Below are 25,608 nucleotides of genomic sequence, written 5' to 3' on the forward strand. Positions count from 1 at the left end.
GAGCAACCACCGCCGATTTCTCGGCGGCTATCGCTCAAATGACGGGGCTGCCACTGGCTCCCAATTCTGCATCCCCTCTTGCTCCGAGGGGTGACGCTTGCCGATTTCAACAAGGGCTAATTGAATGCTCCTGGGCAGCGGTCAGCTGGAGCGCAGCTCCGCGCTTGCTGCAGGGGGGTCGTCTGACCCGGAAGTCATGATCTTATTTATTGATAAAAATTAAATTGTAAGTAAGGTATCCATAAAATTAAATCATGACAATGACTGACAAACACTTAATGTGAACAATGGCCTTGCATCTCCCCGACCCCCACTGACCTCTCAGCGGCTGCCCTGGCGAATGCCGGCTGCCTCGGCCTCCTGTGCTTGCCTCTCGGCCTCCTGCTACTCGCCGCCACCTGGGCTCTTTCCTTCCTTCCCTCCCCAGCCGGCCTGCCATCCGCCTGCCCGCCCCTCCTCAGTGCCTCAGCCTCCGAGGAGGAGGAGGAGGAGGAATAAGAGGAGAAAGGCGGAGGGGTGTCCTCCCCCTCCCCTCTCGCTGGCGTTCTCCAACAGCAGAAGGGAAGGACAGGCCATGAGGGCGATGCGCTGGAGCTTGCAGGTGAGAAAGGCAGGGGAGGGTGTGTGTGTGCTTGATCGGGGCCTCCCTCCTTCTCCCCGGTGCTTGGGCCAGCACATTGCAAAGATCAGCCCCCCCAGGTGCGGCGGCGGCGGCTCTGGGCTGGTGGAAAGGCGGATAACTTTTGCGGGACTTCTGCATGCGCGCAGAGCCCAGCCGGGGCAGGGAAGGGACGCCAGACTCTCCTCTGCTGTGATGTGTAGCCCCTATCATCCGCCGAAGGAAGCCAGCCCCCCCTGCGCCCTCTGCGCCCGGGGAAGGTGGCTTCTCTTGGGTGGGCGGCTGTGATCCTGCAGCCCAGAGCCGCACTCAAGGGGCCAAAGAGCCGCATGCTGCTCTTGAGCTGCAGTTTGCCTACCCCTGCTCTAGCAGCTTACACTTGAGTAATGGACTCTTTTACAGCTTACACTTAACTAACTAATTCTGAAATTGAATGGTGTGACTGAACACTTTGTATTATCTTGTTTAAATGTTTATTTTGATTTCAATGTATATAGTGTTACTTAAATAAGGGAAACTTGCAACTGGCAATTGATGAATATAATCTTATGTTTAAAAGCAGAGCCCTCGTGCTGATTTTTTGGTACAATTCTCCAGCCTGTCAAGATCATCCTGCATCTTGGCTCTGTCTTCTACCATATTTGCTACCCCTCCCAATTTAGTATCATCTGCAAATTTAATAAGCATCCCCTCTATTCCTTCATCCAGATCATTTATAAAGATGTTTAACAATACAGGGCCCAGCACAGATCCCTGAGGAACTGCACAAGTCACTTCTCTCTAAGTGGACGAGGAACCATTAACTAGCACTCTTTGGGTAAGGCCTGTCAACCAGTTGCAGATCCATCTAACAATAATAGGATCTAACCCACATTTTCCCAATTTGTCAACTAGAATACTATGTGGAACCTTATCAAAAGCCTTACTGAAATCTAGATAAACTATGTCTGCAGCATTCCCCTGATCCAGCAAGGTAGTAACTTTCTCAAAAAAGGAGATAAGATTAGTCTGACATGACTTATTCTTGAGAAACCCATGCTGGCTCTTAGTGATCAGATCCATCCTTTCTAAATGCTCAAGGATGGACTGTTTGATGTTCGAACATTTTTCCTGGTATAGAAGTCAAGGTGATGGGTCAGTAGTTACCTGGATCCTCCTTTTTTCCCTTCTTGAAGATGGGGACAACATTTGCCTGCCTCCAATCTTCTGGCACCTCACCTGTTTGCCAAGACTTTTTAAAAATAATGGACAGAGGTTCCGAAATTACATCTGCAAGTTCTTTGAGTACCCTTGGGTGCAATTCATCTGGCCCAGAGGATTTTGTTTCATTTAAAGAAAACAGGTGTTTGTGCACTACCCCAATGCCAATTCTAGGCTGCAAATCCCTTCCCTCATCACATGTTCTGTTTATGCCATGTTGAGCACCACTTCCCTCACGAGAAAAGACTGAGGAAAAGTAGGAATTGAGTTCTGCCCTCTCTTCATCTCCTGTTACAATTTCACTTTCCGGTCCACGCAATGGGCTTATCTTGTCCTTACTCTTACTCAGTACATAGGAAAAGAACCCTTTTTTTGTTGCGTTTAGCGTCTCTCGCTAGCCTAAGTTCATACTGAGCTTTAGCTTTCCTAACACTCTCCCTACAAGTACTAGTTATTTGCTTATATTCCTCTTTGGTTATAAGGCCCTCCTTCTACTTCCTAAATGAGTCTTTTTTATTTCTCGCATCTTTAGAAAGCCGTTTATGGAGCCACCCTGGCCTCTTTAGGCTCCTCCCATTTTTCCTTCTCATAGGAATGGTTTGGGATTGCGCATTCAGTATTCTATTTTTAAGAAATGCCCACCCTTCTTGAACTCCCTTCTCCTTAAGTATTTCTGACCATGGGATTCTACCTAGCATAAGTTTGTTTGTTAAAATTTGCTCTTTTGAGGTCCAACCTACATGTCTGACTATATACAGGTTTTCTTCTCCCCAAGATTGTAAATTCCAAGAGTACGTGGTCACTACTACCCAGGGTGCCTACTACTTTAACCTCATCGACCAGTTCTTCCCTGTTGGTGAGCATCAAGTCTAAGATAGCAGACCCCCTTGTTTCCCTGTCCACCTTCTGGAATAGGAAGTTGTCAGAAAGACAAGTCAGGAATTTATTGGATCTTGCATTTTTAGCAGCATTGGACTTCCAAAAGATGTCCGGGTAATTAAAATCTCCCATGACCACCATGTCCTGTCTCTTTGAGAACTTTGTGATCTGGTCTAGGAGCATCCCATCCAAGTCCTCTGCCTGGTTTGGCGGTCGATAGCAGACCCCCACCAGAATATCACGATTATTTCTTATTCCTTTTATGTTTACCCAGAGTCTCGACTGCACTACCATGCTCAGATTCATGTACTTCTTCACAAGTGTACACATCTTTGACATACAGTGCTACTACTCCCCCCTTCCTTATCAATCTATCCCTTTTAAACAAGTTGTACCCCTCAATCTTAATATTCCAATCATGAGTGACATCCCACCAAGTTTCAGAAATGCCTATTAGGTCAAAAACCCCTTCCTGTATTAGGGCTTCGAGTTCTTCCTGCTTGTTTCCCATACTCTGCGCATTAGTGTACAGACATCGGAATCCGTGGTTTATGTGCCCCGTGGTTTTCGTTTCTGTACTTACCTGTGAGTTTATGTTTCCTTGCATACATGCCACTCCCTGCAAATCTTTATTGTTCTCGTCTCCAGGTACTGTCAGCATACAAGGCTTTAAATTGTTGTCTCGCTCCCCCATAGGATTTAGTTTAAAGCCCTCCTGATCAGGTTTGCAAGGCTTTCACCAAACACATTTTTTCCTACCCTCGTGAGGTGTAAACCATCCCCCGACAGAAGAGCTTCTTCTCGAAAGCGTAAGCCATGGTCCAGAAATCCAAACCTTTCGCAGCCAGTCATTAATTTAGAGTATTCGTCTTTCCCTTCCTAAGCCACGACCTTCAAGAGGCAGAACTGACAAAAACACAACCTGCGCCCCCAAGTCCTTCACCTTCTCAGCCAGAGCCATGTAGTCTCTGTTAATACGTTCTGGGCTGTGCCGGGCAATATCATTTGTTCCCACATGAACAAGTAAGAAAGGGTAATAATCTGTGGGCTTGATGAGTCTTCCAACCCTTTCCGTCACATCCTGGATGCGTGCACCCGGTAAACAGCAGACCTCTTGGGACAAGGTCAGGTCGGCATACTTTAGACTCTACCCCTCTCAGGAGGGAATCCCCAATCACGAGAACACGCCTCTTCCTAGATTGTGGGGCAGAAGATTGAGTCCTCTCATGAGCAGGAGCCTGAGGAATTTCTTTCACGCTTTGGGGGGATAGCCCTTGTTCCAGTGGTCCAGAATCAGTATCTATTGGGAGATCCTGGAACCGATTGCTGAGCAAGAGAGGATCAGGATGTGTCTTGATTATCCTACTCCTGTGGGCCACATACTTCTATGTATCCTCCTCCTGTGTTGTTTGGACCTCCATTTGTTCAGATTTCTTACTCTCCTGCTCCTGTTGCTCGCTAAAGAGAGTTTCATGAGTTCTGTCCATGAACTCTTCACCTTGCTTTAAAAAATGGAGTGTGGACAAGCGCGCCTCAAGACCCTTTATCTTCTCCTCCAGCAGGGCTACCAACTTACACTTGGTGCAAGTGTAATTAATGTTACCCTCAGATAAAAAGACAAACATGCCACAGACCTTGCATGTTACTGCCTCAGCTCCCTCACTAGCCACAACACTGTGATCCATTTCTGAAGTTTCTTTCCTAGGCTACTCTGATAGTTCCCCTGGCAAACCTTCTTCCAAGGCCCCCTCCTTTCTCTAAGCTCCTTCTCTGTCTCTCTCCCAGCTGCTCAGGCCAGCCTCTGGCAAGCAGAGCCTGTTAAAATACTCCCAACCCCACCCTCAGCAATCAACAGCACAGCAATTACCTTCAGCCAGCTACCGCTTTCTCTGAGCTCCTTCTCTATCTCTCTCCCAGCTGCTCAGGCCATTCCTTCCATTTCTAGGAGATTACATAATATATACAAGTTCCATCAAGAGGACCGTTCTTGGTTTCCCATTCTGCCCCTAATGAAAGCACCCCCAGGGCAAGGGGAAGCAAAGCAACACTGTTTTCTCAACTGATGTTGGAAGCTTGGTGGCGTGGGGTGCAACTTCTGCTCCTCTGCATGTCTTCTGCTAAAGACTGCCAATTATTTGGTACGTATGACTCATTATCAGTAATTCCTATGGGAAACAGCTGCTTCTGCGTTAGGCCATCTTCCAAAGCAGCGCGTACATCTCGGCATGTAGCTGACTGCCTCTAAAGTGAGAGAGACGCAGAGCACAGCAGGCTGTGTTGTCTTTGAAGCCATAGAGCCTGCCATCACCTTTGATCTTCAAAGACCAGAACAGACGGTCTTCCCTTGATGATGAATTTTTGTGCAATGGGAGGATGAACAGTGCACAAGGACATGCCCAAATGCTCAGGTCTACAACTCAGCCTGTTTGGTCTGCCCTTTGTAAAAACAAGACTAGAGAGAAAATGGCTGTGACTTAGACATGTGTCATGACAACCCCTTCCATTTCCCTTAGTGAACAGATCATAGAGTTGAGATGGGCCACCCAAACCCGTTTAATGCAGGATCAGCCTAAAGCAGTGATGGCGAACCTTTTAGAGACCGAGTGCCCAAACTGCAACCCAAAACCCACTTATTTATTGCAAAGTGCCAGCAGGGCACAGCTGGGCGGTGGGGAGTGCAGGGAAGGGGGTGGGGGCTTTGAACCACTCTACGCTGCCTGCTGGTCTGTAACGCACGGGTCTGTAACCAATTCAGACAAGCCGAGAGCCAAGGCTGGCGAGGGAGGGGGAAGGAGGAGGATGGTTCGAGTGGGGGGAAGAGGGAGAAAGATATGGATTTAACCTAGGGTTGCCAGGTCCCTCTTCACTACCGGCGGGAGGTTTTTGGGGTGGAGCCTGAGGAGGGTGGGCTTTGGGGAGTGGAGGGACTTTAATGCCATAGAGTCCAATGGCCCAAATGGCCATTTTCTCCAGGTGAACTGATCTCCATTGGCTGGAGATCATCTGTAATAGTAGCAGGGGATCTCCAGCTAGTACCTAGTGGTTGGCAACCCTAATTTAACCCCCCTCCGTAGATGGAAATCACATTGCCACGACAGGGAGGTTCTCCTTTGTTGCAAAGGGGGGGCGAGTAGAAAGAGTATTCCACCCCCCACACGCTGCTGTTGGGACCTCTCCTCTTTCCCCCCAGTCAGTCATTCTGAAATATTTGCAATGGGGGGGAGCTTGATCTCCCTGCCTTGCTGCGCATGGGTCTGTAACCCATTCAGACGAGCAAGAGCCGCGCGCAGCTCGGAGAGCCGAGGCTGGCGAGGGAGGGGGAGGAGGATGGTTGGTTGGAGGGGGGGAGAGAAAGAGAAGCCAAGCCGGCAGCATGGGGCCTGCGCCGGGGATTAATGCGCAGCTGGCTGCTCTGCTCATGCACGGCCGGCCGGGCGGTGCTACAAGCAGTGAGTCCCGGCTTGGGAAGGAGGGGGGACAGAATGGGGCAGAATCTGGGCGGAGCGGCGGCAGTGCAGCATGAGCCGCCCAGCTCGTCGGGGCTGCTGCCGGTGGCCGGAGGGGGGGGGCGGCCGGGTTGGGGAGGCGGGGAGGGGCGCGAGCCGAGTGGCCGGCTGCGGGTGAGGAAAGTTGGGGGCTGGGGGGGAAGAGCCGCCGGGCCTGGCGAGAGGAGGAGGCGAGCCGAAGGGGGGCGCAGGCGGCGGCAGAAGAGGAGGCGGGGAGAAAGAGAAGCCAAGCCAGTTCAAAGCCCCTGCCGCCCAGCTGGGCGGCGGGGAGTGCAGGGAAGGGGGTGGGGGCTTTGAACCGTGCGTGCCGGCAGAGAGGGCTACGCGTGCCGGAGTCGGCATACGTGCCATAGGTTCGCCAACACGGGCCTAAAGCATCCCTTTCAAGTGTTCGTCCAGCTGTTGCTTGAAGACTGCCAGAGAGAGTTCACCAGCTCCTTAGCCAGCTGATTCCACTGCTGAACTACTCTTACTGTACAAAAAAATAAATTGCTAATATCCAGCTGGTACCTTTCCACTCATAATTTATGCCCATTTTTGCAAGTCCTATCCTCCACTGCCAACAGGAACAGCTCCCTGCCCTCCTCTTAATTGATAACCTTTCAAATACTTAATCATGCGCCCCCTCAACCTCCTCTTCACCAGACTGAATATTCCCAACTCCCTCAGCTTGTCTTCATAGCGGTTGGTCTCCAGGCCCGATCTTCCTCATCCCTCTTCTCTGCACCCGCTCCATTCTGTCCACGTCCTTTTGCAATTGAGGCCTGCAGAACTACACGCAATATTCCAGGTGCGGCCTGAACAATGTGGAGTACAGCAGGACTGTGACATCTTGTGATCTGGATGCTATGTCTCTGTTGATACACCCAAGATCACATTAGCCTTTTTTGTCACTTGGGGTTCAAATCTCCCTCTGCTGTGACATATATTGGGTTGGGGTTCTTAGGAAAAACGGGGTGGAGGAGGAGAGCCATGTATGCTGCACTGCATTCCTTCAACGAATTGCAAAATGTGCTCTGGGTCAGTATGGCAAGATACCAGGGATTCCCGGGGTCTGGATTTCTGTACTGTGCGGCACTGGACTAGGCATCCTGTTGATCTCCTCCCAGCTCCGATTCAGCTGAAGCTGTTTTAGGATTTCAGTGTTACTTTTTATGGCTGTCTGTTATCGTTTTAGTAAGCTTTAATGCCCTCTGTCTTTTTTATTACTGTGTTTATTATATTGCTGTTTAATGTTTTGAACTACTGCTGTGACCCACTCAGGAATGTTACTTCGAAGGAGCAGGGTATATTTCAAATAAATACACTGGACTTCTGTTTCTTAACTGGAGGGTGCAAGAGACACTTAGGAGTGTTGGTGACCGTGGGAAAGGGGGGTCTTGCTTTTGCCCCCTCCTACTTGCCTGTTTCCCACAGGAGCAGATGGTGTTGATGGCCCTGGACAAGGACCACCAAATGGCCATGGAAGCGGTCAGACTCGTCACGCTCATCCTACCGTGAGTAGCATTTAGGTGGTGGGAAGGCGTAATGAAGACTTCGGCTGCCCTGTTTACGTCACCACCTTACTGACAACAAGGAAGCCCCTCTCTGTGCTTGCTGTAGGCACTGAGAACACAGGTGACCCACCCCTCTCCTCTCTATCTTCCCCCAGAGGACAACACCCCTCTGACCTGATCTTTGTGACCATCCGGGAAATGGTTCTGGCGGAGGGAGTCCGCTCAGTCTGCCTCACTGAGGCCGAGCAGCGCTGCATCTCCAAGGGCTTCACTCCCGCTCAGTTCCATGCGGCACTCGAGGACTATGAAGAGTTGAAATTTGGCAGGTGAACCAGCAAAAGACCTGCCTCTTGTTTGTGTAAGCCCGCCTGGAGAGGGCCCCCCTGCTCTCTTCCACGCAGGGCTTCTACCCCCTCCCCCACCACACATATTTTAAAAATCTGGATCTGGTTTTTCTGCAATAAAGTTAAACAGAATCCACGGCATGTCTCTGCCTCTCCTTAGGGAAAGCCAGGGGGCAAAGGTATAACAGCCTTTGAGGATAGCAGTTGTCTACCTTCTGTCTCCTTTGCGGTGTTCTCCCTTAGTGGAAAAAGGGAGCGGTGATCTGATGGGTAACAACATTCCCCGTTTCTAATATCTCCTTAGAGGCCCCAGGCCACCAGGCGAAAGTTTCCAGCTGTTGTCCAGTTCCAAAACGTGCCCTGAAGTATTAGGACAGGGGTGCGTCACATCCCCACAAGCTGAAAGCAGCCTTTGCTTATTATTCCGCTTGCTTACTACCTGACGCCAGGTTTCACCATGGACTGGGGGAGGGGGGGGGCATCTTAAAAGCATCCAATTTTGAGTCACTAAGTGTAGTTAACCCTTTCCTAGTAGCTGCAGGATCTGACTGCAGGGCCAGATCAGATGCAAAGTGTAAGACAGCCTCAGATCAGGGAGGCGACTGGTGGCCACGTAGAGGATCAAAAGTCAGCACTGGGAACTGTCTGCCATGCAGAAGGAAAATGGGGGAGAGTGGGGGTGTTTCTGACTGCTATCAGGGAGGCGACAACCACTGGGGGGCTGTATCAGAGGCCTCCAGTGCTGCTTCAAGATGGAGGAGAAGACTTCGGATCTGGTTTCTGACTCTTATGGTGCTACAGCAAGAGAATGAACATTAACAGTAAGGAGCCACGAGGTGCCTTCTGTTGAATGACTGGATTTAATGAAAACCCTGAGCTCCAGAAAGGACATTGCAGGCCCCCTTCCCTCTCAAGACAGGAACTCCAAAGCTAGAGCGTTGCCAGCAGCTTGCAGCCCCCCACCCCTGAAGGACAATGTAAAGATGACGGAGTCTTTATACGGGGCCTAACTGAGAAGTGACCGTTGTGAGCACAGGGAAGGCGAGGCCTCCCCCCTCGCTGTTGGCCTCACAACAACTCAACCACCTGTGCCCAGAAACTCACTGCTCTCAAGCTCAGCTTCCCAGAAACCTGTAGTGGGATGAGCCTGATCTTTTCCCTCTGTGGCAACGGCAAAGACACGCAGCAAACATCCCACACACCCAGGCATCGCAGCGGCTTTATTTGGGGGGTGCTGGCGCACCTCAGAAAAAGAGGCCCCGCATTCGCCGGCCGATGCCCTGGCGGTCATAGAGGATGTTGAACTTGTTCACAAACTGGTTCATGGTGTTGCAGGTCTTGGTGATGGTGCCCAGGTACGTCATGAGGCCCACATCGTTGCATTGCTGGAAAGGAGCCACAAGAAAGCAGCATGAGCCTTGCCCAGCAGGAGACATGCACGGCAGAGGCAAGGCCACGCAGCTCTGCTGCCCTCGGAGCCCCGTCCCATGTGGGGGGGGGGAATGGGCGTCAGCCTCAGCAGGGGCGAGCCAAGACAGCTAAAGCTCTCAAGGCAGCATTCAGGCCACCAGCTCAGCTGCCCTTCTCCATTTACACCATGCAATTTTACCGTTTTCCTTGTACACATTTGCATACCTGAGAAAACATGCATACAAGGACCATTGCTTATCTCTAAGCCCAGGACTAACTTCTCTATTAAAAGGAAGGACGGGGTAACAGTTTAAATCCCCCCACCTTAGGCACAGCGGGTGGGCGCTAGCTCTTGACCACTGCAGCTTTCTGCATGACTACCCATCCCGAGCTTCCCCAGCTTCTTCCAAGGGCATCTCTGCCCCCAGCAAGAAGACCAGCTAAAGCAGCACAGCTTCCTCCCCACTCCCATGAGCCCCCCCCTCCTGCCAGGGGTCTTCCCTCCCTCCCTTCGGACCCTTTTTCCCCTTTGGCAGGACAGAGATAAATACACCTCTGCCCTTTTGCCTCCTCTGCCCCCCACCCGGCACTCACATCATAGAAGTCGGTCTTGAATTTGTCAGTGCTCAGCACAGGCAGGCAGTGGCAGAGGGCGTAGGCCTCTCGCAAGATCTCGTGGTTGAAAGGGATCTCGCCTACGGCAGGGAGGAGGGGTGTTACGGAAGAGTCTCTGCCTCTGCGTCCAAGCCAGAAAAGGGGGGAGTGGACCAAGACCCTGGGCCAGCCCCGACCAGGCGCCTTACCTGTCTCTGTGGCTCTAACGTACTCCAGGATGAGTTTGACGCGGCTGTGAAGCATCTTTATGGCGCTGTGCTGAGCAATGAGGTGCTCGGCCACTACAGGGGCAGCAAGGAGGAGGAGGTCAGTCGAGGACCCGGCGTGGCCGAGCAACACAAGGGCTGCTTCAGCCATTGGGCACCAGGGCCAGAGAGGGGGCTCGCGGAGTCCCCTCCCCCCTCAGCTTAACCCGCTCTCCCACAGGGAGCCAGCCCACACCTTCACAGAACCCCTACCTGTGGAGTTCTCGCCACTGCCGGTTGCGGTCATCCGTGCCACGTGGTCCACCCCAATGCGCTCAGCCTCCTCCGTGGCCAGCGTGTACGGCAGCTCCGCAAACAACATTGTCGCCTCAAAGGAAAGAAGGAGGATGAGACAAGTGGACGGAATGGATCCCAAGGCCCCGGGACCATAATCTTCCATCTCCCACTCCACCTGCTCACAACACAGGTCACTCTCCCTAGAGTGGCAGTTCAAGATATGTATAAAGTACTGTCAAGCCACAGCTGATTTATGGCAACATAAGAACATAAAGGCCCTGCTGGATCAGACCAAGGCCCATCAAGTCCAGCAGTCTGTTCACAGTGGGCAACCAGGTGCCTCTAGGAAGCTCCCAAACAAGACGACTGCAGCAGCACCCATCCTGCCTGTGTTCCACAGCACCCAAGATAATAGGCATGCTCCTCTGATCCTGGGGAGATGTGTCATGACCAGTATCCATTTTAACTAGTAGCCATGAATACCCCTTTCCTCCATGAACATGTCCACTCCCCTCTTAATTATGGCCAGCATGGAATTTGCCTTTTTTTTTACAGCAGCTGCACACTGGGTTGACATCTTCATCGAGCTAACCACTACCACCCCGAGATCCCTTTCTTGGTCTGTCGCTGCCAGCATAGATCCCATCAGTATATATGTGAAGTTGAGATTTTTTGCCCCAATGTGCATCACTTTACACTTGCTCACATTGAATCTCATTGGCTATTTTAATGCCCATTCTTCTAGTTTGTAGAGATCCTTCTGGAGCTCTTCACAGTCCAATTTTGTTTTAACCACCCTAAATAATTTGGTGTCATCTGCAAACTTGGCTATTTCGCTGCTCAATCCCAACTCCAGGTCATTGATGAACAGGTTGAAAAGCACCAGTCCCAACACAGATCCCGGAGGGACCCCACTGCTCACATCCCTCCATTGGGAGAACTGACCATTGATTCTTACTCTGCTTCCTATTTTTCAGCCAGCTCTCAACCCATAAGAGGACTTGTCCACAGGCTCATTCCTGTTCACATGCTTATTAACACTTTCAAAAAACTCTAAGAGTGAGACAGGACCTACCTTTAGAGAAGCCATGTTGGGTTTTGCTCAGCAGGCCTTGCCCTTCTATATGCTTGGCAATTCTATCTTTAATAATGCTTTCCATCAATTTACCTGGAACAGACGTTAAGCTAACTGGCCTGTAATTTTCTGGGTCCCCTGGGATCCTTTTTTATAAATGGATGTTACATTGGTCATTCTCCAGTCCTCTGGTACAGAGGCTGATCGAAGGGACATGTTACATATCTTTGTTAGTTCAGCAATTTCCCATTTGAGTTCTTGAAGAACTCTAAGATGAATACTGGCTGGTCCCTGTGACTTGTTAGTTTGCAGTTTGTCTAGATGTTCTAAGACTTCCTGCCTTGTTACCACTATTTTCCCCAGTTCCTTATTCTCCCCTCTCTAAAATCTCTGTTCAGGAGAAGGAACCTGCCCTGTATCTTCAACAGTGAAGACAGATGAGAAGAATTCATTTAGTTTCTCTGCAATCGCTTTATCCTCCTCTAGTGACCCTTTTACTCTCATTGTCATCCAATGGTCCAACCGCTTCCCTAGCTGGTTTCCTTCTCCTAATATACTTAAAGAATTTCTTATTGTTTGTTTTGATGTGTTTAGCAATATGCCCCTCAAAGTCTTTTTTTGCATCTCTAATTATCTGCTTACATTTCTTCTGTGCAAGCTTGTTTGCTTTTGTTTGCCAGTAGGATTCTCAAGGCAAGAGACTACCAGGTTTGCCATTGCCTTCCTCTAGTATTCCTTGGTGGCCTTCCTTCCAAGTACAAAACAGGACTAACCCTGGTTAGCTTCTGAGATCAGGCTAGCCTGGGCCATCCCAGTCAGGGCTGGCAGCTCAAAGAGCTGCTGTCAATTTCTTCTTGGAGGAAGGTTTCTTAGAAGCAGCAGGGGGTGTTACCTCTCCATTGATGATGTCAATCACGGACTCAAAGACACTGACAGGCAACTGGGAAGAAAGAGAAAAAAGAACATGCAGCTCACTCTGATGCCCTTGCCCAGATGCGGCAGATCACACGGTGGGAAGAGGAGCAGGTACTCACATCCGTGTGCTTGGTCATGGGATTCAGCTTGAGAAAGAGGGGGCTCTCAATGATCTCGCACACCTGAGGAAAAGGAGACCACAGAAGGCTAGGCTCATAACCCCAAAGGCGCCACCGAGACAGGCAGGGGGGCATTGGGACAGGGGCCCGCCCCCCACCCAACCACCCTTGTGGCAGAGGCTCACCTGCTTGTGGACGTGGATGTCCGACTGGTCTGGGGGGCCCCCCGTGGTGTACCAGCCCAGGAACTCCAGGTCCTTGAACACCTGTTTAACTGGGGGTGGGAGGTGGGGTAAGAGAAGAGTTGGGGGGACCGGGGCAGCCTGCAGAGCTCCGCGGCGGGACCCGCGCCCGCCCCCTTCTACTCACACTGCTCCTCCTTGGTGTAGTAGTACTCCTTGTCAATCACCACGTTCTCCTCCACGGTGTGCGAGAGCAGCTCGAAGGAGTTCATCACCTCGATGTTGCGCCCCTCCTGCCGCCCGATCAGCGCCCCGATGACTGGGCCCAAAACGAGACGCGCCGTCAGCAGCAGCGGCAGCAGCGGCAGCAGCAGCCGCCCCCAACGCCCCCCGCAGCCGGGGAGGAGCCCCCCGCCCACCCCACCCCCCACAGGCGCCCAGGGGAGCCCGGCCAGGCCAGGCCCGGCCCGCCCGCCCCCCCTCACCCACCTTGGACGGGGCGCCCCTCCTGCGAGCGCATGCGGATCCAGTGGTCGCTGATGTTGAGGATGACGAGCGGGTGGAGCGCCACCGACACGCTGCCCGTCACGCCCGAGGCCATCACCGCCGGCGCCGCTGAGGGGGGGGGGGAGAGAGAGAGGACCGGCGGGGCGTTACGACGGCGGAGCTCCCCCAGGCCGCCCCCCCCTCCTCCTCCTCCTCCTCCTCCTCCTCCTCCTCCTCCTCCTCCCCCCCCCTCGCTCCCCGTCCTCACCGGCCGCGTCCACCTCCATGCCCGCCCCGTTGCTGCTCCCTCCGCCGCCACTCGCCGCGGCCGCCATCTTGGCCGGGTCTGTCCCCAGGCGGCCCCCATAGAAACCGCCGCGACTCCGGGGAACACGCATGCGCGGCGGAGGGGGCGGGGCGCTTCCTCGGAGACCCGGAGACCCGTGGATTGGCTGCTGCCTCCGCGGGAGGGGGAGGGGGAAAAGGAGGAGGGCCCGCCCTGGAGGCGGGGCTTCCCTCGCGGCTGCTGAGCGGGGCGGAGACTCGGCTTCTCCTCGCCTCTCCCGTCCGGGGGGGGGGGGGACGGGGGGCGCCCCCCGCGAGGCGGCGTCCCGGGACGGAGGCGCCCTGGGCCCGCCCTGGAGCTGCCGGCCCCCCCCGGCCACACGTCTCTTCCCCGCCCCCCCCAGGATCACGTGGCCTCTTCCGCCCCCTCCCCCTCGCCCGGGACCTGCTGCCCCCGTCGTCAGTCTGGGGAGGAGGAGGTCGCGCGCGGGGGAGGGGAGGGGGAGGGGCTGCCCCTTGGGGGAGGGGCCGGGATCAGAGGACTCCCAGGGGTGGGTTTCAGTTGCAGGCAGAGAGGTGCCCCGCGGGGGGGGGGGCGGGGGGGCTCGCGGACATTAGGGGGGGCGTTTTTTGAGGGTGCGAGTTGTTCAGCGGCCGCCGTCGGTCTGCCCCAGGGAGGCGGTGGGCTTTCTCCCCCCCCTCCCTCCAAGCAGCAGCTGGATGGACCCCTGTCAGGGATGCTCTAGCCCGGCCCTCCATTGGGCAGGAGGTTGGACTCGATGGCCTCGATGGCCCCTCCCAACAACTCTGTGATCCCATAATTCATAGCAGTGCTGCTGGTCAGATCCTGATGGACATTCTGCAGGGGGAGGGGGGGAGGCATCGAGCATCTGCAAGGCCTAGACCGCATGGCGAGCGCACCAAAGCCCCTAGCCCCCCCCCGCCCCCGGCAGCACCCACCCACCCACCAATCAGCAGCAGCAACGGATGCCATCCTTCTGCGTGGCATGCCCCGCTGCAGCCAGGAAGGCCCGGGGAGAGGGGGCAAGCCCTCCCCATCGCAGCAGGACGGACTTGCCGGACGGATGGCTGCCTGAGTGAGGGCCTTCAGGAGCTGCAGTGAGATGGCCGCCCCGTGGCCAACTAGCAGGATCCACACGGGTCCCTGCAGCTGGCCCCATACCCCACTGGGCATGCCATCCTCCCAGGTCTCCTTCCTGGTGAATCACCGCCGATACAGATGCCAGACAGAGACATAGGCAGTGATGACCAGCTGCACAGCGGGTGAGACCACTGCAGTCGTGGTGGGGTCCCAGAAGGGTCTGGGGTCTTCCTCCCCCCCCACGGGGCTCCATGTGTCCGGATACCCCCCAGAGTCACACACCAATTTGCCGTGTGGGATGTTCCTCAGCTGTGGCTACTCCAGCTGCTTCTGCTGCTGCATAGAGCTCCAATCCTGCAAGGCAGTTGTCATGGTTGCTTGCCCGGCAGATCCACAGGGCACAGTGGGGCAGCTGCCAGTCCCCCCCCCCAAACTCCAGCTGTGCTCTTTCCCCCAATTTGGAAGAGAGGGGGCACCCTGTCAAGCCTGGTACTGGGCTGCCTGCATCTCTGCCACCCCCGGCATCATAGCTGGCACTTGTAGGGACACTTTGCTGTAGGGCCACTTTACCTCTTAACCTGGCACGGGGCATTTCTGAGGGCAGCTGCCTCCATCTTCAGTCTGGGGAAGAGGAGGTCGCGTGGGGGGGAGGGGCTGCCCACCCACCCACCCACCACTATCCTTGGCTGTGGGAGCCTGCACTGTCAAGGCAGCAGTGAGGGCGCTGTGTGTGCGAGGGGGGAGGGTGGGGGTGGGGGCTCCTGGGCTTGGCCTGCTGGGTCCCCGCCTCTGCTCGCCTGCCAGCAGTGGTTCCTTCTGCGAGCATCTCTATTATTTATTATGGCATTACAAGTATTAATAGAAGATATTAGAGAAGAGAAGATGATAAGAGATCAGGATAAAAAAATTAAAGCTTACGCAGATGATTTAATGATAATATTAGAAGATCCAAAACAAAGTATAGCTATTGTCAAAGGCTTTCACGGTCAGAGTTCATTGGTTCTTGTGGGTTATCCGGGCTGTGTAACCGTGGTCTTGGTATTTTCTTTCCTGACGTTTCGCCAGCAGCTGTGGCAGGCCTCTTCAGTGAAGGAGAGACACTGTCCTTCAGTGTGACTCCTCTGAAGATGCCTGCCACAGCTGCTGGCGAAACGTCAGGAAAGAAAATACCAAGACCACGGTTACACAGCCCGGATAACCCACAAGAACCAAAGTATAGATATTTTAAACAAAAAACTACAGGAATTTGGTGAAATATCTGGTTTAAGAGTTAATAAAGATAAATCTAAATTTGTGGTGAAGAATACCTCCCTAAAGGATCAAAAACAACTGGAACAGAGACCGGGTTTTCAGATAGTGTGTGTGTGTTAAGTGCCGTCAAGTCGCTTCCGACTCATGGCGACCCTATGAATGAAAGTCCTCCAAAATGTCCTATCTTTGACCTTTCAGATAGTAAATAAAATAAAATATCTGGGAATTACGATAACAAATGCTAATCTGACAGTTTCCCATAATAATCATGAAACTTGTCGAAGGCTTTCACGGTCAGAGTTCATCGGTTCTTGTAGGTTATCCGGGTTGTGTGACCGTGGTCTTGGTATTTTCTTTCCTGACGTTTCGCCCACAGCTGTGGCAGGCATCTTCAGAGGAGTAACTTCAGTGTTACTCCTCTGAAGATGCCTGCCACAGCTGTGGGCGAAACGTCAGGAAAGAAAATACCAAGACCACGGCCACACAACCCGGATAACCTACAAGGACCAATTATGAAACTTTTGGGGGGAAAAGAAGAGAAGATATGAAGAAATGGAAAAATTTGAACTTATCATTACTAAGCAGAATATCAGTCATTAAGATGAATATATTGCCAAGAATGCTATTCTTTTTTCAAAATATACCCATCATAAACTCGGACAGCTCTTTAAATATTTGGCAGAGAGAACTTGTTAATTTTATTTGGCAAGGACGGAAAGGAAGAATAAAGATGAAAATCCTTTGTGATAGTAAAGAAAGAGGAGGGTTGAAAGTACCCAATTTAAAACTGTATTTTGAGTCAGTGGTATTAACTTGGTTTAAAGAATGGATTATATTAAGAAATTTAAAACTCTTGGCATTGGAAGGGGAGGGAATAACATTTGGTTGGCATGCTTATATTTGGTATGGAAAAGAAAAAATAAAAGATTTGGTCATCATATATTGAGATTTGCAATAAGTAAGGTGTGGAATAGATATAGAAAGAAATTAATGGATAAGATTCCCTTATGGCTTTCACCACATGAGGCTCTATTAGGACAGGTATGGAAAAACACTGGCTTACATATAAGGATTTACTATTAGAAACTATTGAAAAGGACAGAGCAGTATATAAACTAAAAACCTTGGAAATGTTGGGAAAAGCAGATAAACAAAATGAATGGTGGCTTTTTGCCCAGTTAAGAGGCAGATATATTAAAGATAAAAAGAATATGGATTTGAATTAAAATCAACCACATTAATAGATCAGTTGCTAAAACATGATGACCATTTAATCGGTAAGATGTATGAGGAATGTTTGAAATTAGATACAGAAAATGAGATTGTCAAAGAATTTATGGTGTCATGGGCAAGAAATTTGTGACAATATTCAATTAGAGGATTGTCAATATACATGGGAAAAGGGCCTCAAATTTTCATCCAGCTATTATATAAAAGACAATTACTATAAGATGCATTATAGATGGTATTTGACGCCTTTTAAAATATCAAAGATTAAGAAGAAAGAAAGAGGAATAGAAAAAAGTTGGAAATGTCAAAGTGAGGTGGGAACATTTTTCTAGCAATGGTGTTGTAGCAAAGTGAAATTTTTTTGGAAAGATATTCATGAGGAAATTTCTAAAGTTATGGGAGTAAACATTCCACTCAAACCGGAAATATATTTACTGGGTATCTTAGATAGGACATTAGAAAAACAGTTGGGAGATATCCTTAGTTATTTGACAACAGCAGCAAGAATTGTATGGGCGAAAAAATGGAGAACAAAAGAAGTACCCACATTGCATGAATGGCATCAGAAAGTTATGGAGTTGGGCATATTCTGTAATATTCTGCATATTTCAATAAAACTTAATGTAAAAAAAAAAAGGAAACACCCCAGTGCAGTGGCTGGTTGGGCGGCCCGAGCGCTTTTCACCCCTCCCCCCAGGATTGCGCTGCAAAAGAGGTTTAGGTTTGTTCAGGAAAGTCCGCATGTATACGGTAGTACATATTTCAATTTCTGTTGGTTTCTTCCTCCTTTCCTGACTTGGGGTTGGTATTCTTTCTGCATCTCTATTAACATAGTTTTAAATAGTTTCCAGTCATCTAGGAGGAACTGGGCTCTCTTAACTCTCCCTTTTCACTTCCTCCTAAGTAGTTCCCTCCTTTTCGTAAAGTTCCCTCTTTTGAAGTCAGATGTTCCTGCCTGGAATTGACATAAGAGCTGCCCTTAGCAGCATTGTGGTCCCCACTCTTGACTGGGGCAGCAACGTCTACATCTTGCCGCAGGTCTTGAGCCCCGCTCAGATTACCAGTCCAGAGTTGCAACGTCTCTGGTCGGTTGCCCAAGGCGGCCCCTCCCGGGCACCCACAGCCATTCGTGCCGTCTAGAAACTGCTTTGCTACACCATGGCCTGAACACACATTTCCCCAGCCCACGCGAAGGTTGCTGGAGTAGCCCAGTATTGCGACATTTTCCACTTCAGTCAGCCTCTTTATTTCTCTCCACAACTCAAGATCTGCCTCAAGATTGTTTAGCAGGGAGGGCAACGGCACGCTCCCGCTGAGGCCTGGCACCTGCACCCGTCACAGTTCTGAGGGGACCCCTGGGTGAGAAGCAGAGAGCTGCCAAACCCCACAGCAGAGCAGCTAGATCAGGGGCTCCAGCAAGGTGCCCGTGGGCGCCACGGTGCCCTGCCAACATTTTTTTCTGGCACCCACCAAGTGTTCGTGGGTGGGGTTACTTTCCAGCAGGGCTTCGGATTGGTTATGCAGGTTAAAATAACATTGCCTCTGCAGCAGCCGCCGCCGCCACCACAGCCTCACAGTCTTCTTTCCCGTTTTCTTTTCTTTGTATTTTTAACATGGCTTCTCTTGTGTCCGGCGCTTGGGCTTCCTCTGGGTGCTTGCTTGTTTGTTTAACTGGCAGCCCGCCCTCCCCAGCCACTGCCGGGCTCTGTCTGTCTGCAGCAGTCATTTTGTACTTGGCCCCACCTCCCACGGCGGCCACGTTGTGGCTGCGTCCACCACCCCGTCTCACATCTCCAAAGGTGCCCACAGGCCCAGAAAGGTTTGGGACCCCTGAGCTAGATGAGCGCCGTGTACCGCAGCTGTTGGTCCTGAGAACAGGCTCAGCAGTTGGTTGGTACCGTGCCGTCATTCATGGCCTGTCCCGTGTTGGATGATTGCCTGCAAAGAGTTCACAGTGACAGAAAGTAATGAGTGTTGTTCTGCTGTAAAAGCTCTGACAAACAAGATGTGGTGCACTGGCAGATTCTGGCGGGGTGGGGGGGTCCCTTCTTGGAGGCGCCACAGGGGAACGGTCTCTCTGCGCTGTCTTTGGGGGCTCTGATCCTGCGCACAACTGGCATCATCGGTGTTTGGTTGGCAGTAGCAGAGATTGGGGTAGAGTGGTTGGGAGTCACTCCAGACTGTAGACGTGCCCCCCAGTGCCCCCATATGCGGGGAAGGGGGCCACACCAGCATAGCATCATGCTGACAGCCCACATCCCCCACCCCTCCCCCACCATACTGTTCATATTTACTGCTAGTAGTTGGGCGGGGGCAACGTACAAGGTGGTTATGGGGCAAGGACAGGGCTTGCAGCAGACCCACTCTGAGGCAGCGACTTCCCCTCCCTGAGTTAACTATGCAGGGGGAGTTCCAGACAGATGGCAGGATTTGAGGAAGAGGAATGTCACAGCAGGGCATTGCCAGGGCTGAAGAGGCTTGGGAAGCTGGCTGAGCTCTGCTGTGCTCACATCTGTTACCAGCCCAACATTTGGGGTGGGGTATAAGCTGTTGAGAGTCAGCAGCTGGTGCAGAGGTTACACTGGCGCTACACCCATGGGGCTTGCCATCCTGCATCTCTAGATACACCAGTATATTGCCAAGGTATGCTGGGGTAGGTGTTGATCCCCAGCCTAAACCCCTTTGGGACTAGGTTGCGCCATTCGCCCTGCTCTCCTCATGGCACGCCCTGAGGACACCCAGTTCTATGCCAGCACAGAGGCTGGGCCAGCAGAGCGCTGGCAGAGCCAGAGTATCTCCGGATATGCTGGTGTAAGATTGAGGTGCCATCTCAAACCCTTTGAAGACGTAGCTGAAGATGGTTCCTGAATATTTTCCGTGGTCTCAAAGTCAGACTGGCTGGGTTATAATTTCCCAGTCCCTCCCTTGGTCCCTTTTCAAAGAGTGGGGTAGCCTGCATCCCACCTTGTTGTTTTAACCATGCAATCTCTTTTATTAGGACTGACAAAAATATCAGTTGGTTAGGATGCTTTTGAATTTACCAGAACCATTAATCAGGCTTGAAGTTAAGCCAAAGAAAAGAAAGAGGAGGAAGGGGTTGAAAAAGATGCAGCCGGACAGGTGGGTAGGACTCCTCTGTGTGCAGATTTATAGGAGAACCTTGTCTATTTATTGATGTATTTCTTTGTGAATAGCCTGCCTTTCTCCCTGGCATTCTTCCAAGGCCCCCAAAGCCCTTATTTTATTTTTGTATTCTCTTTTATAGTCTGCCTTTCTCTCTCAGACTCAAGGTGGATTACACACTGTAAGGCAATGCAGTCAACAGGATGGGACATCTACTAAGCAGTGTCATCGGGGTGGGATTACAGGAACCCGAAACAAAGCAAATAGACTTGGTATGCTGAAAATGGTATTATGCAAGTAAGAAATTGTGCAATGAGAGCAGGATAATACAGAAAGCAAACAGACGGTGCAAACTGGGCACAGCCCCGTAATCTTTATCACTTTATAACTATTGCAACTGCATTAACTGGGCTTTTGCAGCAGTGATGCTGGGTCCGGTATAACCCCGACTTTAGTGGGTCATTGAGGGTCAGCTGAACCCCCTCAAAAATGGGAGGCAGACGGTCATCTAAGGCCTCCGCCTTCCCAGCCAGCCTTGCCTCCCATCTTGTCAGGATTCCGTTTCGCTTTGTTGATTCTTCACCATTTGACCACAGCAGTCAGGCTCAAGACCTCTACTGCATCACCAGGAGATTTGGAAAGAGAGCTTACCTCCCAAGGATGCTGATGGCAGCCAATTCCAAAACTACAATAGACTTCTCCTGAGGGCTTTACGTAGAGATTGAACGGCATGGAACCGTGCCCTGCGGACAACTGTTTCAATGCTCATGCTTTGTTTCCGCTCCCTTTCAGATTTCTGCAGTCCAAGCCCTATTGAGCTGTTTATTGTCCCATCCTGTTGACGGTATGTGACTTACACTGTGTAATCCACCTCGAGTGAGAAAGGAAGACAATAAACCATGTAAACAAATGAAACAAAAAATAAATCCCCCACTCTTGATAACTGTTCCCACGTGGCAATCCTTTGGGTCTGGTCCGAATGCCAACGCAAAGCCCCTGACGTCTCCTTCTGCCTCCAAGCGCCTCAACAAGACGGCCCGGCCCTCGGTGTCAAAGGCTGCAGATGGCAAGGTCTCCATCCCAGACGGAAAAGGGCCCTGAGCAGATGAGCTCACCCAGAAGGCCGGGAGGTGCTTTGCCACGCACTCTCTGCCATCTTCACCAGCAAGGGCAGGTCAAAGACTGGGCACTAACTGGTGGCATCCTTTTCCCAGCCAGAACCGCTGGGCATAGTGTTCCCATGGGCACCTGCCCAAAGTGCTGCCGGGCCAGCTCAGGGCCACAGACAGGGTTCTTGGGGGGGGGGGGGTGTCCTGGTCGCGTCTGCCTGGCCTGCGGCGTCTGGGCAGCGCGGCCGGGCGCAGGGGCTCCCCCCAGACCCAGCAGGGGCTCCGGCCTAAGGAGGCAGAGTGGGCCAGCGGCCCAAAGGGGAGGGGAAGAGAGGGGCGCCCCAGGCGAGCTGGGTAGCCCCCCACCCCCCTTTCTGCTGGCTCCTTCGCCTTGGTTCGTGAGGCCGCGCCAGCCGCGTCCTGCGGAAGAGGGGCCCGGCTGGGCCGCTGCCCGAAGGGACGGGACGGGACCGGGTTGCGCGGAGGCCGCGCGGCTGCTGCCTGGGACGGGACGGGCGGCGGAGCTGCGCTGCTGGCGAGGAGGAGGCGCCCGGGGCGCGGTTGCGGCCGGGGGCATTCCCCGCAGGGGCGGGCAGGGGGCAGGCGCGGCGCTGCCAGGCAGGAGCCGGCGGGGCGCTGCTGGGGCTGGCTGGACGGGACCGCCGCGGACCAGAGGTGAGGGCAGGCGAGACTCGGCGCCCGGGAGGCGGCCGGCCAGGAGGGCTCTCCGCGCGGGGGCCCCTCGACGTCTCTCGGGGCGGGCCGCCTCCCTCGGGGGGCGCAGTCAAGCCAACCGAGGCCAACGGAGGGAGGGGGGGCGGAAGCGCTGCCCTCCGCGGGGGGCTGGAGCGGAGCCCTCCAAGGCGGGCTGAGAAGCGGCGCGCCGCCAGAGCCGCCTCGGGGTTCGAATCCAGCGCTCCCGGGTGCCGCGGCCCGCCCCCTCCCCCGCTGTTTCCAAGGGCTCCGCCAGCGCCTGCCCGGGGGGCTCCAGGCAGCTCCCGCCTCAAGGGGAAGGCGGGCAGGAGCCCCGGGGGGCGGCCTGCAGGGTGTCGTCGGCTCCCCCAGCCTTCGCCCCCGAGCCGGCCATCTGGGCTTCAGCCGGACCCCCCTTCCCCTAGAGCAGGGGTCGCCAAACTCATTAGTCAAGAGAGCCAAATATCAACAGTACAACGACTGAGATTTCTTTTGAGAGCCAAATTTTTTAAACTCAAACTATATAGGTCGGTACACTGTTTATTGACTTAATAAACTTTAATTAAAGTTTTAAGTCTTAATTAAACTATAGGTACACTGAATAAAACTTGACATCAAACTTAATAATGATCTTATTTATTGATAAAAATTAACTTGTAAGTAAGGTATCCATAACATTAAATCATGACAATGACTGCAGCAGCAGTACTGTCCTGCCTGTGCCCCAAAGAACCTAACAGGCCTGCTCCTCTGATCCTGGACTAAATGACCCCAAATGACTATTGAGGGCAGCCGACCTAGAAAAGAGAGCGGGCTCTCCAGGGCTGGGTGGGAAGGCATAGTTTGCAAGGGACATGATTCACAGCAGCTCCCACGTGAGAGAAAAAACAAACACATTTGGCGCTTCTCAGATCAGAGTAAAGGTGGCTTAGAGGGGGACGCAACATAAATATATTAAATCCCCCCGGGGGGGGGGGGGAGAGAAGAAAGCAGCAGGAGCAGGCTTTTCATCTGAATGGAGAGAGGTGTCCAGTGGGGGGGCACAGGGATCAGTTCTGGGCCTGGTACTTTTCATTATTTTTTATTAATGATCTGGAAGAGGGCAAGAGAGGTACTACTCCAGATGACACCAAATTGGGAGGAGCAGCGAACACACCAGGTAACCAGAAGATAGAGAAAGCATTCAATGAGATCTTAACACACTGGAAAAGTGGGCAGATGTGAACAGGATGCATTTCAACAAGGATAAGTGCCGAGTTTTCCATCTGGGTAACAGAAAAGAAAAGAACCAGGAGTAGAAACCAGTAGGGCACCTACTGCACAGTGGGGTGCTGAATGGCTGTGGGGAGAGTGTAACCCCCCCCCCGTTCCTTTTGAAAGAGGCACAAAGTAGCAGGAAGAGGGGAAACCTGTAGTAATAGGCCAGGGGAGGGCTAACAATTGCCAGACAAAAAGGCCCACTGTTTTCTTCCCCCCCCCACCATTACCCAGCGAGGGTCCAGACGTCCAGGGATCCCAGGCACAGAGGAAGAGGCCAGCAGGTCCCCGGTCTGTGTGTGTTCCATGCAAACAAACAAGGTGGAGATGCACAGTCCATCCATCCATCCATCCTCCCCCCCCCCCCACCCAAGGACATGCCAGTTCCCTCCTGGCCAGAAGGAGTGGCAGGTGCTCACCCCCCCTACCATACTGGGATTGACGGGCTCCAGATTCAGGGCAGGCAGATGCCCGAGCAAGGTGGCTTGGCTGGAGGAGCCCCCCCTCCCTCGGCTGGAGGGGCAGGCAGGCAGGCAGGCCCGTGTGCCCAAGTGGCTTCCTCGGGAGCCGCACTTTTGCGACCCATGCCCTAGAGCCCCCCCCCCCCCGGGGCCTTCGAACGACTAAGGGACGCAGGGGCGGCTGAAGGAAGATGGGGAGGGGGCAGAGAAGCTGGGGGCCTCCTTGGGGGCGGGGGGCGGGGTCCCATAATAATGGCTAGACTGCAGCGGAAGCTTCGACGGGGGCGGGGTCCCATAATAATGGCTAGACTGCGGCGGAAGCTTCGACGGGGGTGGTGCTGGAGGGAGCCGCCGTGAAAGGTGCGAACGGGGTGTCCTAAAGAGGCTGAAGGGTGCGTGGGCTTGGTTTTCAGCTGCCCGCTCGGCCCAGAGGGACGTCTCCGTGTTCCGTCGGGGAGGCACCATGTGGAACCGCAGCGAGCGCGTCTCGAACTGCTCGGAGAGCGCCGACTTCCAGTACGCCCTCTTCCCCGCCGTCTACGGCTTGGTGTTCATGCTGGGCCTGGCCGGGAACGGGTTGGTGCTGGGCTACTTCCTCCAGACCAAGTCGGCCACCGCCCCGGCCAACGTCTTCCTGGTGAACCTGGCCGCCCTCGACTTGCTCTTCGTCTTGACCCTGCCGTTCCGCCTCGCCTACCACGCGCTGCACAACGACTGGGTCTTCGGGGAAGCCCTCTGCAAAATCACCGGCTGCCTGTTCTTCGCCAACCTGTACGGCAGCTCCCTCTTCCTGGCCTGCATCTGCCTGGAGCGCTACGTGGCGGTGGTGCACCCGCTGCGGCACTTGCGCCTCCGACAACTGCGCTACCGTGTGGGGGGCGTGCTGGCGGTGTGGGCAGTGCTCCTGGCAGCCACCCTCTACCTGGCCCTCCGTGGGCCCCTGACCAGCCCCTTTGCTGACGGCCGCACGGCCTGCCTCGAGAACTTCTCCTCCAGCTCTTGGAAGGGGCGCATCTCCAGCGTGAGCATCTTTGCTGCAGTGGTTGGCTTTCTGTTGCCTCTTTTTTTGATTGGCGTGTGCTACCCCCTAATTGCTTGGCGGCTGCTGGCAACCCCAGGGATGCAGCCCGGTTCCCGTGCTGTGAGACGCAAGGCGCTGCGGACAGTACTCGTGGTTCTAGGCGTCTTCCTGGTCTGTTTTGTGCCCTACCACGTGGTGCAGCTGGTCCACACACTTGGCCGTGTAGGCGTTCTGGGTGGCTGCTCCCTCATCCGTGCCACATATGTGGCCCGGCGTGTGACCATGGCTCTCACCAGTCTCAATGCCTGCCTTGATCCTCTTGTCTACTATTTTGCTGCTGAACGGTTTTCATGGCAGCCATACTGGAAATGCCTCTGCTGTCACATGAAGTCACAGCACCCCCTGGGGCTTCACGTACTCTCTGCCAACAAGGGGTCCTCTACTGAGGAAAATGCTGTGCCTGGTTCGGAGAAGTGAGCAAGGGATGGTTAGATTTATGAGAATTTTCTTTCTGTTTGTACCGCTTCACTGGAAAAGACAGTAATGCTAGGAAAAGTTGACAGCAGCAGGAAAAGAGGCATACTCAACATGAGATGGATTGACTCAGTCAAAGATGCCACGGCCCTCAGTTTGCAAGACCTGAGCAAGGCTGTGGATGATAAACAATGGGATGTTTTGGAAGTCATTCATTCATAGGGTTGCCATGAGTTGTGGTGTACAGTGGCAGACTCTGATCTGGAGAACTGGA

General features: G+C 53.2%; 2 protein-coding genes across 2 annotated transcripts; one reads left to right on the plus strand and one right to left on the minus strand.

The window, feature by feature from the left end:
- Positions 1–9,268: 9,268 nt before the first annotated feature.
- COPS6 (COP9 signalosome subunit 6) lies at positions 9,269–13,726 on the minus strand. Its single transcript, XM_056844284.1, has 10 exons — positions 13,597–13,726; positions 13,332–13,457; positions 13,030–13,161; positions 12,846–12,934; positions 12,661–12,723; positions 12,519–12,566; positions 10,528–10,642; positions 10,258–10,350; positions 10,049–10,149; positions 9,269–9,429 (listed from the first exon to the last, which is right to left on the minus strand). The coding sequence occupies exons 1-10, from the start codon at positions 13,724–13,726 to the stop codon at positions 9,289–9,291; spliced, it is 1,038 nt and encodes a 345-aa protein (XP_056700262.1). The 3' UTR covers positions 9,269–9,288.
- Positions 13,727–24,287: 10,561 nt separating this feature from the next.
- LOC130473893 (lysophosphatidic acid receptor 6-like) lies at positions 24,288–25,337 on the plus strand. The gene has a single exon (XM_056845523.1). The coding sequence runs from the start codon at positions 24,303–24,305 to the stop codon at positions 25,335–25,337; it is 1,035 nt and encodes a 344-aa protein (XP_056701501.1). The 5' UTR covers positions 24,288–24,302.
- The last annotated feature ends 271 nt before the right edge of the window (positions 25,338–25,608 follow it).

Source organism: Euleptes europaea, chromosome 2, assembly GCF_029931775.1.
Source record: "Euleptes europaea isolate rEulEur1 chromosome 2, rEulEur1.hap1, whole genome shotgun sequence".
Taxonomy (NCBI): Eukaryota; Metazoa; Chordata; class Lepidosauria; order Squamata; family Sphaerodactylidae; genus Euleptes; species Euleptes europaea.

Coding starts and splice junctions, on each gene's coding strand:
- COPS6 (XM_056844284.1), bottom strand. CDS start 13,726: ATGCGTGTTCCCCGGAGTCGCGGCGGTTTCTATGGGGGCCGCCTGGGG. Junction 12,724..12,845: donor ACATCCACGTCCACAAGCAG/GTGAGCCTCTGC, acceptor CCTTTTCCTCAG/GTGTGCGAGATCATTGAGAG. Junction 10,351..10,527: donor CAGTGGCGAGAACTCCACAG/GTAGGGGTTCTG, acceptor CTGCCCCTGTAG/TGGCCGAGCACCTCATTGCT.
- LOC130473893 (XM_056845523.1), top strand. CDS start 24,303: ATGTGGAACCGCAGCGAGCGCGTCTCGAACTGCTCGGAGAGCGCCGAC.